This window comes from Oryctolagus cuniculus, chromosome 4 (assembly GCF_964237555.1).
Source record: "Oryctolagus cuniculus chromosome 4, mOryCun1.1, whole genome shotgun sequence".
NCBI classification, from domain to species: Eukaryota; Metazoa; Chordata; class Mammalia; order Lagomorpha; family Leporidae; genus Oryctolagus; species Oryctolagus cuniculus.
Window position 1 is genome coordinate 69,672,468 of NC_091435.1, and position 15,961 is coordinate 69,688,428.

The 15,961-nt window shown below is 42.9% G+C and overlaps 1 protein-coding gene across 1 annotated transcript in view; it reads right to left on the reverse strand.

Annotated features, from left to right (window-relative positions):
- The window catches only part of USF3 (upstream transcription factor family member 3), a 63,154-nt gene that overhangs the window by 13,895 nt on the left and 33,298 nt on the right, over positions 1-15,961 (reverse strand). The window contains exons 2-6 of the mRNA XM_051819036.2: positions 14,487-14,602; positions 11,632-11,696; positions 10,013-10,041; positions 8,031-8,113; positions 1,519-1,615 (exon numbers count right to left, since the gene is read on the reverse strand). Of these exons, the coding sequence (XP_051674996.2) occupies positions 1,519-1,615; positions 8,031-8,113; positions 10,013-10,041; positions 11,632-11,678 (256 nt within the window). The 5' untranslated portion in view covers positions 11,679-11,696; positions 14,487-14,602. The remainder of the gene's footprint in view (positions 1-1,518; positions 1,616-8,030; positions 8,114-10,012; positions 10,042-11,631; positions 11,697-14,486; positions 14,603-15,961) is intronic.

The window sequence follows — 15,961 nt, forward strand, 5'->3', positions numbered from 1 at the left end:
CCTTTGCCGTTGGTTCACTCTCCAATGGCCGCCGCGGCCAGCGCGCTGCGGCCAGCGCACCGCGCTGATCCGATGGCAGGAGCCAGGTGCTTATCCTGGTCTCCCGTGGGGTGCAGGGCCCAAGCACCTGGGCCATCCTCCACTGCACTCCCTGGCCACAGCAGAGAGCTGGCCTGGAAGAGGGGCAACCGGGACAGAATCCGGCGCCCCGACCGGGACTAGAACCCGGTGTGCCGGCGCCGCTAGGCGGAGGATTAGCCTAGTGAGCCACGGCGCCGGCCTTGATCAGGTAGTTTAATGAACAAATTACATGCAGCAAACAATTATTAACTGAATATTTTGGCCTTTCGAGTAAAGGCACATCAAGTATTAGCACAGTTATATTCTACCTTGTTTTTAAGTTATACTGAGTATAACTACCCCCTAAATTCTCATAGGATTCCCCAATCACAAGATCCAACTGGAATAAAGCAGATTTAGTGTTATTAGCATTATGAGTTCGGAAACATGACACAGAGGAATCCAAAATCAAAATTACACACCTTCAAGATCAGTCACACACAGAAGAGGGAAAAGAGTTAAACAAAGATGAATTTACTTAAACGCTATTCTCCTATACCTATTGGCTGCAGGGTCTGAATGTTTTGGGGGCAAGTGTTGAGGTGTAGCTGGTTAAGTCACTGCTTGCAATGTGTGCATTTTATAGTGGCATGCTGGTTTGAGTTCTGCCTACTCTGCTTCTGATTCAGCCTCCTGCTAACATGCTTGGGAAGGCAGCAGAGGATGACTCAAGTGCTTGGCTCCCTGCCACCCATGTTGGAGACCCAGGTGGAGCTCTGGGTTCCTGGCTTCATTCTGGCCCAGCCCTGACTGCTGCAGGCATTTGGGAGTAAACAAGCAGATGGGAGAACTGTCTGTCCCTGTTCTCTCTCTCTATTTCTCTCTGTGTGTCACTGTGCCTTTCAAGTAGATGAAAAGAAAATAAAAAATAAACATTGAAACTCAGAGGGTGGGGACAGCGTAGTGGGGTGGCGGGTAAAGCTGCTGCCTGCAATGCCGGTATCCGATATTACTAGGGTCCTGGCTACTTCACTTCTGATCCAGCTTCCTGCTAATGGCCTGGTAAAAAGCAGTGAAAGTTGGTCCTAGTGCTTATACCTCTTTCATCCACATGGGAGACCTGAAGAATCTCCTGGCTCCTGGCTCCTGGCTTTGGCCTTGCCCTGTCTTAGCCATTGCAGCCATCTGGGGAGTAAACCAGTTGATGGAAGACCTCTCTCTTTCTCTCCCTCTCCCTCTTTCTCTCACTCTAACTTTTTCAAATAAAGATGACTTAAAAAAAAAAAAAAAACACAGAGGGTTTCATACAAAATATGGATACTTAAATTCACTTGAAAAAACATTAATGTATTTGTGTAAAAAAAGGCTTCTTTGTTTAGCCACACATCAGATTCACTGCGACACAAAAGCTAAAACGTTAAAAAGGAAAAACAACACAAAGAATCTTCAGCTCTTTACCTTGTTCATTGTTTCCTCCATTAAGCAGGAGCTCATCATTTTGCCTCTTCAATTCTGTTATATATTTAAAGGCTTGGTCCAGGATCATATTCTTGCTCTGCCAAAGAAAATTAATCATTTAAAAGTTCATTGAAAGGTAAAAACTTGCCAGAAGAAACTTAACGCTTAGGCTTTCTCACATATTTATCTTTTCAAATTTTAAAATAAGTACCATATTCAAAAGCATCTATTGTTTTCACTTACTAGATATTTACTGAGCATTTACTTTGAATCAGGTTTGTTCTAGGTACTGGAGATATAAAACAAAGTCCTTGCCCTCGGACTTGTACGTAAAATAATTACGTGGTGATAAGGTTATACATGCACAACACACATGTGCGTGCACACAAACACACAAAGTGCTACAAAGAGAAATGAAGCAGGATAAGGAGAGGACTGGAGTGGAGGCTGAGGACACTTTGCTATGGACTGAATGCTTGTGTCCCCAACCTCTGAAAGCTAATCCCCAATGTGATGGTGCTAGCAGGTGGGACCTTGGGGAGGTGAACAGACCAAGAGGATGGAGCCCTCGGGAACAGCATTAGTGCCCTTACAGGAAGAGAAAGATGATTTCTCTTTCTCCATCCAGTTGAAGACACAACCAGAAGCAGGCCCTCACAAGAACAGAATTGGCTGGCACTTGATCCTGGACCTCCCAACTTCGAACTATGAACAGATTTCTGTTGTTTACGTCAACTAAGATGCTGTGCTACAATTTTTTTTTAATAAGGTGATGTCATAGAGAGCCCCTCTTACGTAAGGTGATACCTGAGCAAAAACTCAAAGGAAATAAAAGGAAGCAGGCCCTGTGGATATCCAGAGGAAGAAGGCCCACAAAGCAAGATCAGAAGGGCAAAGGCCCTAAGGCAGGCTGGGTTTGGCATGTCTGCAGAACAGTAAGAGATTGAGTAGGGCTACAAGAAAGTATACAGAGGAAGAATGGCAGAAGCAGAGGTTAACAGGGCCTTCATGATCACATAAAATTGGAGTTATTATTATTATTTCCTCTGTTAACCACAACTAACAAATTATTTGAAATAATAGGCCAAAGTGGCATAGTGGGTTAAGCTGCCACCTGCAGTGCCAGAATCCCATATGGCGCCAGTTCGAGACCTGGCTGCTCCACTTCCAATCCAGCTCTCTGCTATGGCCTGGGAAAGCAGTAGAAGATGGCCCAAGTCCTTGGCCCCTGCACCCATGTGGGAGACACAGAATTAGATCCTTGCTCTTGGCTTCAGATCGGCACAGCTCCGGCCATTGTGGCCAACTCGGGAGTGAACCAGAAAATGGAAGACACCTCTCTTTCTCTTTCACTCTCTCTCTCTTTGCCTCTCTGCCTCTCCTTCTCTCTCTGTATAACTCTGACTTTCAAATAAAATAAAATAAATAACTTTTTTTTTTTTTTTGACAGGCAGAGTGGACAGTGAGAGAGAGAGACAGAGAGAAAGGTCTTCCTTTGCCGTTGGTTCACCCTCCAATGGCCGCCGCGGTCGGCGTGCTGCAGCCAGCGCACTGCGCTGATCCGATGGCAGGAGCCAGGTGCTTATCCTGGTCTCCCGTGGGGTGCAGGGCCCAAGCACTTGGGCCATCCTCCACTGCACTCCCTGGCCACAGCAAAGAGCTGGCCTGGAAGAGGGGCAACCGGGACAGAATCCGGCGCCCCGACCGGGACTAGAACCCGGTGTGCCGGCGCCGCAAGGCAGAGGACTAGCCTAGTGAGCCGCGGCGCCAGCCAAAAATAAATAACTCTTTTAAAAAATAAAAGAAATAATAAGCCAAGAAAGAAATGCCACTTGAGGGTTTTTTTTTTTAAATATTTATTTTATTTTTTTGAAAGAGAGAGAGGAGAGGCAGAGAGAGAGAGAGAGAGAGAGAGAGTCAGTCTTCTACCCGCTGGTAGTCTTCTACCCACAATTGGCCGCAACAACCGGAGCTGTGATGATCCGAAGACAGGAGCCTCCTCTGGGTCTCCCATGTAGGTACAGGGGCCCAAGCACTTGGGCCATCCTCCACTGCTTTCCCAGGCCATAGCAGAGAGCCAGATCAGAAGTGGAGCAGCCAGGTCTCGAACCAGTGCCTTTATGCCACTGCAGGTGGCAGTTTAAACCACTACACCACAACGCCTTGACTGAGTTTTGATGCCACGTTCCCAGAACTTTAATTTTCTGAGCTTATCTAAGAAGACTGTACATGTTTATCTAAGTGCTCCTTTATTATTAATAGCTTTTATAATTGAAAATATAATATGCATGTAGCAAAGAAATGTAAGTAATATGAAGGGATATATATTGAAAAGTAACACTGCTTTTTCCTTTGTTCTCCAGATCAGTTGCAGAGGCAACCATGATAAAATTACGTGTATGCCTTTCCAGAAATAGTCTATATCAATCCATATCTGGAGGAGCCAGCAGTGCTGAGCAACGATTAAATTGCCACTTGCGACCAGCATTCCATGTTGGAGTGCCAGTTCAAGTCTCAGTGCTCACCTCTTATCCAGCCTCTGCTAGTGTACATGAGACAGAACAGGAGGATGGCCCAGGGACCTGGGCCCCTTCCACCCATGTGGGAGACCAGATGAAGGTTTTGGCTCCTGGCTTTAGCCCAGCTCAGTCCTGGCTGTTGTGGCCATTAGGGGAGTGACCCAGTGGATAAAGATCTCTCTGTCTCTCTCTCTCTCCTCCTCCTCCTCCTCTGTTGTCCTTTCAAATGAATAACTAAATAAAACAAAACTATATCTTAAAGATACTTATATATAGCATTTAGATATCATATCTTTTCATAGATGTGTTTATTTGCCAATCTACAGCTGAAAACATTGTGCTAACAATCACTTCTGGTCTTTGCTCTTTGGCTATTTAAGACGTGGCAGTGACTGCTTCACTGGACGGAGCTAGAACACGCTAACGCCCAGTGATCTGCTGCTCCTTTGCAGACAGAGTCAGAGTGTGCAGCGATGGTGAAGAGAATCTTCGACTGCTCTGCTTCTGGGAGCCAAACAGACTTGCTCAGTGCTCCCTAGGACATCAAGGAGGTGAGATGGTCGCAAGTTCCTTTCTTGAGACGAAGTGGAAGGAATGAAAGCCAAGAGCAGGAAGAGAAGATTTTACTTTGTAAATACTAATATTTACTGAGCAGCTACTAAACACTGAAGTGTGGGAAAAACAATCAGAGGACAGTGTTTGGTATTGTGTAAGGAAGCAGTCTATTTTTAAAAACACCTATGGAAGTCCAAGTCTACGCTGTAGAGAACAAGGAGAAGAAATGGAAGTGTAAGGCCTCACCAAAGGCCAGGATGCTGAGAAGTCGCTGATCTGGCCATTCAAGAGCTCACGCTAAGAAGCCCCAGCTGTCACAGCAGGGTGCAGGATCGGGGCGGCGGGGGATGGGGGTGGGTCACGGAAAGCCTCTTAATACAGTGATAATAAGAGTGCCCCATGACCACCACACGTATCCTACACAGCCTATGCAGTTGACTGACTTCCTCCCCTGCCCCAACTGTAGGAGACAAGTTTATTTTCTGTGACATTTGAACCAGAGAATTTTGACCTCACAGATACTTGGCACAAAGGTGGACAAGATGAGGCTACAAAGTGAAAAAGGGGTAAAGGAAAACTGCCCACCATAAAGCATGAGACTCTTGATCCTGCAGCCCCAACCCAGCTCCTAGATAAAAGCAGCCAGGCTCTTCCTCATTTCCACCACCCACCTCCAGGTAGGAACTGGGGTGGGGGAAACAGCTATCCTCAGAAGAAAAATTGTAGACACTGATACGTTTGCTTTCCACAACAACAAAACTAGCACAGCATCTAATCATGTAACAGGTAGGGCCACCAAAAAACAAGTCTATTCAAACAGTTTTTTAATGGTCTATTCAAGAATGAAGAGATAGCTACTTGAATAGACCATTTAACATCCAGGAAAAAGTCTCCAGTCAGAAAGATAAAACATCAAACAAAAGCAGAGAGAAGGAACCCAGAGGAAACAGACCTGGAAAACAGAAGAAAGCTTCAGGAAACAAATCTATTTAAGACTCAGAGATGAGATGATACTGTATCCACACAACAAGCACATGATATGAAAAGGAGAAACAGGGAATAAGAAAGAAAGATTGTTGGAAATTAAAAATAAGAGCTGAAATTAAAAACAGAAAAGTTGGAAAACACCAACTTGTTGAGATTGAAAAAGGAGGACAGAGCATTCCAGAGGTGCTAAAAGAAAACAAAAATTAAGTGGTATATTTAACCATCTATGAAACTGTGTGAAAAGACTGCTGGGACTATTGGAAGAATTAAAGATAAATATATATAAAATTAAGCAAATGAAAAATATGAGGCTTTAAAAATTTTTCAAATAAATTTTTAATCTATTTGATAGGCAGAGTGACAGACAAGACACAACAGAAAGGACACTACCATCCCCAAAAGCTCTTGTGTTGGAGTCTTGGTCTCCAGGGTGGCAGTGGAAGATGGCATGGACCTTTAAGAGGTGGGGCCTAGTGAGAAACCCATGGGTCATGGGGGGCCCCACCCTCAGAAGTGATTAAAGTATTTTCTTGTGAGACTTTGGTTAGCTCTCTCAAGAGGGTTATTATAAAAGCAGCAAGTCCAGCCTCCCCCCTCTCTCTGGCTTCCTTTTTGAAACGTGCACTCCTGCCATGATGTACCTCCATCCACAGGTAGGCCCTCATCAGGGGCTTAACCAGTGTGTGCGGAGACCTGATTCTAGACTTAAACCTCCCAAACTGTGAACTAAACAAACTTTCTTTTCTTCATAAGTTAGACTGTCTCAAGTTTTTCTTTTTCTTAGAGATTTATTTATTTATTGAAAGTCAGAGTTACAAAGAAAGAAGGAGAGGCAGAGAGAGAGAGAGAGAGGTAAGTAGGTAGGTCTTTGATCCACTGGCTCATTCCCCAATTGGCCGCAATGGCCGGAGTTGAGCCAGGAGCTTCTTCCAGGTCTCCCACATGGGTGCAGGGGCCAAGGACTTGGGCCATCTTCTACTGCTTTCCCAGGCCACAGCAGAGAGCTGGATTGGAAGTGGAGCAGCCAGGACTTGAACCAGCACCCATTTGGGATGCTGGCATTGCAGGCGGCAGCTTTACCTGCTACACCACAGTGCAGGCCCCTTGAGTTTTATTTACAGTGACAAAAGGGTAACACAATTGGATATATACATTTAAAAAGGCATGTCTGGAGAGATGTGTAACATTTTAATAATAGTTGGATGGGGTTGTCAAGTTATTTTTTAGATTTCTTTCATGCCTTCCTTATTGTTTCAATTTTTTTGTTTCATTTTGTTTTGAACAAGCATTCTTTATCTTTATTATTAGAAAAAACAAAGTTGTATTCAGTAGGGAAAGCTATCATGGTTTCAGCTGAGATTTTAAGTACACTTGGGGATTAACTGGAGAATAAACAGTGAAGAGATCCTTGGGAGACTCCAGATAAGAATTTAAAAAGAGTAAAGAACATGAATTGGCAGAAAATAAAAGAAATGCATGGTAAATAGAGTGGTATATATATATAAACATAAACATGGGCTGACTTAATAAATCAAGAGAAAACACAACTTAAAAGAATTTAGGGGCCGGCGCCGTGGCTCAATAGGCTAATCCTCTGCCTGCGGTGCCGGCAGCCTGGGGTTCTAGTCCCGGTCGGGGCGCCAGATTCTGTCCCAGTTGCTCCTCTCCAAGTCCAGCTCTCTGCTGTGGCCAGGGAGTGTAATGGAGGATGGCCCAAGTCCTTGGGCCCTGCACCCGCAAGGGAGACCAGGAGAAGCACCTGGCTCCTGGCTTCGATTCAGCACGGTGCCCCAGCCGCAGTGGCCATTGCGGGGTGAACCAACGGAAAAAGGAAGAACTTTCTCTCTCTCTCTCTCACTGTCCACTCTGCCTGTCAGAAGAAAAAAAAAAAGAATTTAGGGGGCCAGTGCTGTGGCATAGGTTAAGCCTCCACCACCTACAGTGCTGGCATCACCATATGGGTGCTGGTTCTAGTCCTGGCTGCTCTTCTGATCTAGCTCTCTGCTATGGCCTGGGAAAGCAGTAGAGGATGGGCCCCTGCACCCACCTGGAGAGCCGGCCAAAGCTCCTGGCTCCTGGCTTTGGATTAGCGCAGCTCCAGCTGTTGTGGCCATCTGGGGAATGAACCAGCAAATGGAAAACCTTTCTCTCTGTCTCTCCCTCTCTCTGTCAGTAACTCTACCTCTCAAATAAATAAATAAATCTTTAAAAAAAAAAGAATTTAGAAATTATATGTGCACTGGGCCTTGTAGGAAATTGTAATCAGAGATTGCTGGAAATGTGGAAAGAATCAAACAGTATACAGAAAAGGAAACAAATGAAAAAAGACCAATATTAACTCAAACAACAACAACAACATAAAGGGCAGGGAACAAAAATAATCATCCCAAGAACTGAAACAACTCAGGGAACTGTCTACAAGGAATGATAAAATATGAGACGACTTCTTACCTGCTTCAGGGCAGGAGAACATGGGATCAGCTCTCCTATTCTGTTTATCCCAGCATTGATTTTCTTCTTCCTATGCCTCTCAACTAAATAGGGAGAAAATTCACTTATCAAATCTTATTCTGCTCTGCCACACTGCCCCAAGCTACCTGGGTAAGAAATCCCTAAGAAATATTTATCAAACAGTAACTAATAAAGACAAATAACCACAATAAGTAAATACACTTCTAAAAATGTGATAGTCTCATAAAAATCAGCATAAGCAATACTTTATTAGCATTTCAAAGAATATCATCTGTAAGAATTAAATACAAATTATGAACAAATAGGAATTGCTAATATTGCTTTACTATCAGGCCATCATTCTATTATAGTGCAAATTATTACTAGAGATTTTAGTGATAACCAAATGAAAAGAATCCACATACCAGATAAATTTTCAAAAAGCTACTTCTTTGTAGTAAATGAGGTCTTTCTAGCTGATTAAAGAACCTTAATCTAGGGGTGACTAGAGGGCCTTTTCCGAATAGAAACTGCTATTAGTTATGACCGAAAATAGAAAAGAAACACATTTGGTTTGGTTTTCTCCATGAGGTCTGGGCTGTCTACTTTGGTCTCTTTTGGATAGTTCTCATGTAAAGAACTGGGCAAATGACAACTTCCCAAATGAATGGGAAATAGGCCAGGTACACATGCTACCACTTGAGAAGGGGCAAGAGGATCCAAGAGATTATTAAATAATTTTTAAAACATTACTATAACTAGAAACATTACCCTCAGATATTTTCCATTAGGAAGTTTTCTGAAACCTTCCTTTCAACAAAGGAGTCTCATTCTAAGATGAGAATTTTCAGACAATAGAACAGGTAGGACTTGTTTTTATATATTATATATGTGTATATTTGTTTTAAGATCCAGTAATTTGAATTATATCTAATTACTCTTTCCTTAATAAGTCGCTGTCAGGACATATTTATGGCACCACACAGCAGCTTATTCCAGTAAAAAGATTTAGTCCAGATGGCCAGAAAAGATTAAATTTAATTCATACAGCCAAAAAAAGCAAAGCAATAAGTATAGCTTACCTTTCTTCTGAATTTTCTAACAACGGTATTTGTGATTATCTAAGAGTGTTTTTTTTTTGTTTTTGTTTTTGTTTTTGTTTTTTTTTAATATGAGGAGGTTAAAACAAACCAAAAAAGACATTAAGGTTCTTTTTCCATAGTGGTGAATGGAACTTCACAGGGAATAAACTCCTCTCTCTGGGAAACAGCAATTCCCCACCCGTGTTCAACATATCTTTCCATACATAAAAGATTCCCAAAGGTCCTTTCCTTATGGGAGGGAAGATATTTATACAGTAATATAAATTGACTTCTGAAATAATTTTTAAAGATCTGACTGCAGACTCTGATAGCAAATAAAATGTTATCCAATGTGCCAACTTGCAAATGTATGCACAATTAATTCTACACATGAGGATGTTTTTCAAGCTGTGGCCTGTAATTACGATGCTTGCAGTAGGACTAAATATTTGTTTTTGACATTAATTTCTATAATCGAGGACTCTACAATTTAATTTAAGACTGCCCACACTGCCAGTCCCTTAAAGATCTAAAGTCTGCTGTTCATGTCTTCCCTACTCCCCCAGGTAACCAGCCTCCTCCGGAATATATGCAAACACACGTAACACTCATTCTATTTGGGAGTCTATCCAAATTTCCTCCATGCATGAAATCACTTAAAACACTAGCTTCAGGAATACATCAATTTTAAATTATCACCATGGCCTATGGATCAGAAGATGATTAGCAAGTTATCTTCATGAGCTTCAGTACTTCTGTCAATTAAAAACAATAAAGAACACTTTCCTAAAACATAATGATTCTATGCTTATAACCTAGAAATTTTAAATTAACTGTAGTCTAATTTCATTTCAGAATGCAAAAAATACTAACAAGTAAAATTTAAATTATTGTATGTACCTGCATTGTGTGTCTCCCGATTTTTCTTTCTGAAATGAAAAAAAAAGTGCAGATAACAGGTAACATGAAAATAATGGGAAAGCATTTTCTCGCTTTATGTCTTGTGAACCATAAAAATAGATTTTATGAATTTATATTTGTTGCAGCAATAATACCTGCAGAAAAGTCGTCTTAATACATATTATGGTATGAAAGCCTAACTATAATTCCCTCAGTATAAATTTAGAAGTCACATCCATTAGCTCATACCCAGAAGACATAAGTTGGGAACTGAATTAATCACTGAAAACTTCAAATATTTTAAAAATGTAATTTAGGTGCTAGTAAATTCTCAAAGTGATGTGCCAAGTAGGTGATGAATGCTTGCCCTGGCCCCTGGGCATAAGTGGGTGTGGGTGTGCCGAAGAGAAGCAACTATACAGAGTAACTTTGTAATTCCCATAGAGGGAAATGTGGTAGCCAATAGTACTCAGGCACTGACAAATGGCTCAGGTGTAACTTAGGTTGTCCAAACTCTTAACTACATTATTTTTTCCTTTTATGTGCAACTACCAAATACCTTAGTATTCTCTAACACAGACACGGGGAACTGCCAGCCTATGAAATCATTAGATCTGGCCTGCCAAGGTAACAACAGGTGGGACTCAAAATTCAATAAATCTATAGCAGGATTTATTTTTAAAGATTTATTTATTTGAAGTCAGAGTTACAGAAAGAGAGAGATAGAGAGAGAAGAAAGAGAGAGAACTTCCATCCACCAATTCACTCAAGAGATGGCCACAATGGCCAGGGCTGAGCTGAACCAAGCTGAAGCCAGGAGCCAGGAGCTTCATCTGTCTCCCACATGCGTAGCAGGGACCCAAACACTTGGGCCATGTTTCACTGCTTTTCCTAGGCCATTAGCAGGGAGCTGGATTGAAGTGGAGCAGCTAGGACTTGAACAAGTGCCCATATGGGATGCTGGCATCACATGTGGCAGCTTTACTCCCTATACTATAACACCAGCCCTGCAGGCTAATTTTTAAGTTGATAATTTTGTATGGCCCATGAATGATGTTATAAACATCCAAACAGCCCTTGGCAGAGAAAAGGTGCCCCACCCTCGCGAGTCTAACTAACAGTTATTCGGTAAGGAAAGCGAACAATACTTCTAATATTAGTAGAAGCATGACCAAAATGCGAGAAATTTAGGAGAGGGTTATACAAAGAACCAAATGTAGTATTGTACTGATATATGTACTGGCATTAATAGATTGGACTGACACAAAACATTTATTCATACTCACTGTAGCCTAAAAGAACTCAGAATCTGCAAAACTAATACTGTATGCGAGTAAAAATGCCATTGGAAACTAAACATTTAGTATAGGTTATACACTATTATCTACTGATGGTGACTGTTACTTGTTACACTGCTAGCTGAATGAAGTAGACAAGTAAATATTAACCATATACCCATTTAAGTAAATCTCTTTATATTTAACTATGTATTTCTGGAGAGTAATCATTTTCTAACCATTCCAATGAAAGTTCCCTAAGTACTGTACCCACAGAGGAAAAAAGGAGCTAATTCTGCTTATCTGCCCATGCTCTATTATTTTGGGGTAGTGGGTACATACCTGTGCTGTTTTTTCATAGGAGTCTCATTCTCTGTCATTTCTGGCATGGTTACAGTGATAGGAACCTATAAATGGATGGAAAAACACAGCAGTAAGTTTAGTCATTCTAGACTCTAAAGGAAATTGGCCAATAACAATTTGATTTGAATACCAAAATGCTGAAGAGTAAAACTGACATTGAAAAAGCACTGGGTTAGGTATTGTGGATAGAAAGGAGTGCAAGAAGAGAAGACAAAACTGCTGTTAACCAGCAGATGGAAAACATGGTGAATGTTGAATGTGAAGAATTGCCAGAAAGTGCTTGAGAAGGCTGGAGTTGACCGAGATCATTGTTGGCTCGGAAATCAAGAAAAGCTTCAAGGGTATGTGGATTTGAGCAAGACCTGGAAAAACAGGTAGAACATACTTGAGTTGGGAAAGCATGTTCCTAGTTCACGGAGTAATAACAACATTTAAACTTGAACTACTGTCCTCCTCACTAAACACAGAAAAACAACAAAAGTACACGAATATATAATTTTTTTTTTTTTGACAGGCATAGTTAGACATTGAGAGAGAATCAGAGACAGAGAGAAAGGTCTTCCTTCTGTTGGTTCACCCCCCAAATGGCCACTATGGCCGGAGCACTGCACCAATCCGAAGCCAGGAGCCAGATGCTTCCTCCTGGTCTCCCATGGGGTGCAGGGCCCAAGCACTTGGGCCATCCTCCACTGCCTTCCCGGGCCACAGCAGAGAGCTGGCCTGGAAGAGGGGCAACCGTGACAGAATCCAGCATCCCGACCGGGACTAGAACCCAGGGTACGGGCGCCACAGGCGGAGGATTAACCTAGTGAGCTGCAGCACCGGCCAATATTTTATACATGGAAGCAAGCATTCATTCATCCACTCATTTGTTGGACTTTCTTCCATGTCAAGCAGCTACAAGTTTTAAGCTATCATTTAAAAATCATGAAAATCTGGGCATGAAAGTTTCTACTTATATTGTTAATATCAGGATACTAAGGAATGTATGTACTACAGGGAAATATACATACATATATGGGAATATACACATTAATATGTCAATTAATAGTAAGGTCAGCAAGTATTAAAGGTGATGTCTTTTTCTTCCCTTATTTTTAAAATTTTCATGATGAAAACTTTAATGCTTTTAAATTCCAGGGATTGACAGCTTTTCCGAAGAGGGCCGCCAAGCTGGAGTAGCTGCTCCAGTATGCTGCAAGTACACTCCAAGTGTGGTTCCGTCCCACACTTTTTTTTTTTTTCTCTTAGAGAAAAAGTAGTAAGAATGGAGTCAGAAGTCAGAAAGCAAGAGTTTAAAATCTGCTTCAGCCACTTCCTAGTTGTCAGGTCTTAGAGAAGTGATAGAACCTCTTGGAACTTCAGATGTTTTATCTGCAACATGGATCACAACAACAGTTATCTGTATCACTGGGTGGTTCTGAGAAGTGAATGGCATAATGCAGGGATGGGACGGGCTCTTAGCCTAGAGGTTAAGACGCTTGTCTGATACTGGAATACGTGGATTTCATACCAGGTTCCAGATCCCAACTCTACCTTTCTGCTAATGTAGTCTGGAAGGAAGGGGTGATGGCTCAAGTGATTGGGTTCCTGCCACCCACACGGGAGACTTGGATTGCATTTCTGGTTCCAGAAATTTTCTGAGACCTGGCCCAGACTCAGCAGTTGTGGGCACTTGGGAAGTACACTACCAGAAGGAAGTTTTCTGTGTGTCTGCCTCTCAAATGAACAAACAGAAATAATGCAGAGAGAGTGTAACACCATGGTGCCTAGCAGTAATTAGGATTCAATAAATGTTCACTATGAAAATTAATAAGGTATTTCAGCTTAAACTTTAGCCCTAGAAAGGAGGGAGTGGGGTTCTGCAAAACAGGTAGCAATGGGGGTGGGCATTAGGCTTAGCATTTAAGCTGTCAGTTGAAATACATGCATACCAGGCCAGCGCCGTGGCTCACTAGGCTAATCCTCCGCCTGTGGCGCCGGCACCCCGGGTTCTAGTCCCGGTTGGGGCACTGGATTCTGTCCCGGTTGCTCCTCTTCCAGTCCAGCTCTCTGCTGTGGCCCGGGAGTACAGTGGAGGATGGCCCAGGTCCTTGGGCCCTGCACCCGCATGGAAGACCAGGAGGAGGCACCTGGCTTCGGATCAGCGCAGCGTGCCGGCCACTATTGCGGCCACTTTGGGGATGAACCAACAGAACAAAGGAAGACCTTTCTCTCTCTCTCTCTCTCTCTCTCACTGTCTAACTCTACCTGTCAAATAAATAAAAAGAAATACCTGCATACCATATTGGAGTTCCTGGGTTCAAGTCTCCGCTTTGCTCCTGATTTCAGCCTCTGCTAATGCAGACCCTGGGAGGCAGCAGATAATGGCTCAAGTGGTTGGGTCCCTGTCACCCACATGAGAGACCCAGTTCCTGGCTCCCAGATTCAGCCTGGCCTGGCACCATCTTGATGTGGGTGTTTAGTTAGTGACCCAGTGTATGGGGGCTTGGGGGAGCACTTTTCTCTCCTCTCCTTTCAAATAAATAAATGAAAAGAAGGGAGAAGAGACAAAAGGAAGGGAGGAAGGAGGAAGGAGGAGGGAGGAGGGAGGAGGGAGGAGGGAGGAGGGAGGAGGGAGGAGGAAGAAGAGAATGCAGGCAAGGGGAAGGCAGAAGAAATATGAAGCAGCCGGCAGAGAAACACGTGGCCAAGACCCATTTCCAGTAGTTCTGCCTTCCCCCCACCACTTGTGAACTACCAACTGGCATAAAAGTAACACACTCATGTTAGATAATCATGTGATGATAATGTGGGACTTGTAACGAAATAAACAATCCCTGTCATTTTCTTACCCAAGGGCTTGCAGAGTTTCTTCACTTTTGATTCCTGGCTTCCAACGCCTCCCGTTTCTGATCCGAATCTATCATCTTCTGCCAGAAGGTGGTCTATAGGTTATGTTTTCTTCTTACTATACAAGAGAAAAACCAGTGCATGTTTACAATCCTTAAGAGTCCAGCAGCAGCACATGAGACAGGGGCCGGCATGCAGGCAGATTTTTGGTAGCCTGCAAGATGATTCTGAATTCTCCCCACCACCTGAAAGCAAATAAATGTGATTGGGAAAAGTCAGGGACATAGATTAAGTTCATGAGCTGCAGGCCACATCTATCCCACTCCCTAGTAATCCTATCATCAATCAGATGACCCCTCCTCGCCTTTCCCAGGACCTGGGGGCGGTACTATGTAACCACTCTACTTTCAAAGCTAATAAAAAGCCGGGTGAAGGGCTCTCTCTCTCCACCTCGTGGACCCAGGACCAGCAGAGCAGGGTATGAAATTCCCCCTTTTTACCTTTCCTGGCCCACTCTCCCTAAATGAAGTCTTCATGTGCCTATGGATTCCTCTCTCTTTCTAAACAAGCCTTATCATGCTGCATGTCATGTTTGTGCCTGTATCTAGAATTCCTTTCTAAGTAAAAGGTAAGAAGAGCATGGAATACTAATTTTGGCCCAACCTAGCCCACAACAAAGGCAGTTGCTCTCAAAAATCACTTCCAATGGTTAGCCATGGCTTAGCCCACAAAGACAGCAGTCCTGCGTTGGTCCCAGGAAGTGATTCCTTTCCCTCATGCATGCTCACTGACCCTAAGATCCTCCCCGTCCATAGGTTACCCAACATGCTCCCTCAGGACCTACACAAAGATCTGTCCTCAATTCTAAAACTGTCTTCCTTTCAATCGCTTACCTCTCTCTCATGTCTTTAAGAGTGATTAAAAACATATTTAGGGACATCCCACTAAGGCAGTGGCCCTTGGAAGACAGTCTTCAGACCTGTGCACCATATGTGCTCTCAAACAATGTAGATTTGGGGGCTTCATCCCAGACTCGACAAATGAGAAGTCTAGGTAGGGCTCAGGAATTTCCTTTTTCAACAAACTCCTTGGGTGATTTTTCTTTTTGGTATTAATGAAAGTTTGAGAAACTTTACTTTAGGGCCATGTTTTCTACATATTCCTGATAAGTATTATCTGGAAGTACTTGTTTAAATATACAAATTCTCAACCCATCAGAGACCCACCCAATTAGCCTCTAAGGGAGGAATTCCAATCTCAGAAGGAAAGGGTCTGAAATTTAATGAGTGCCCAAGGTGATTCTTATAAGGAAATTTTGAAAAACAAAAGTGGCAGGTTTCTTTAATTGGCAAGATTTCACACATCTGATAGATACCTTAGTTCCACTGATCCTCAAGCCCCACACTGCAACACTTCTCAAAGTCTGCACATATTTTCATGTTATGATTAAGGTAAAGGAAGTAAAAGCTCTAATTAT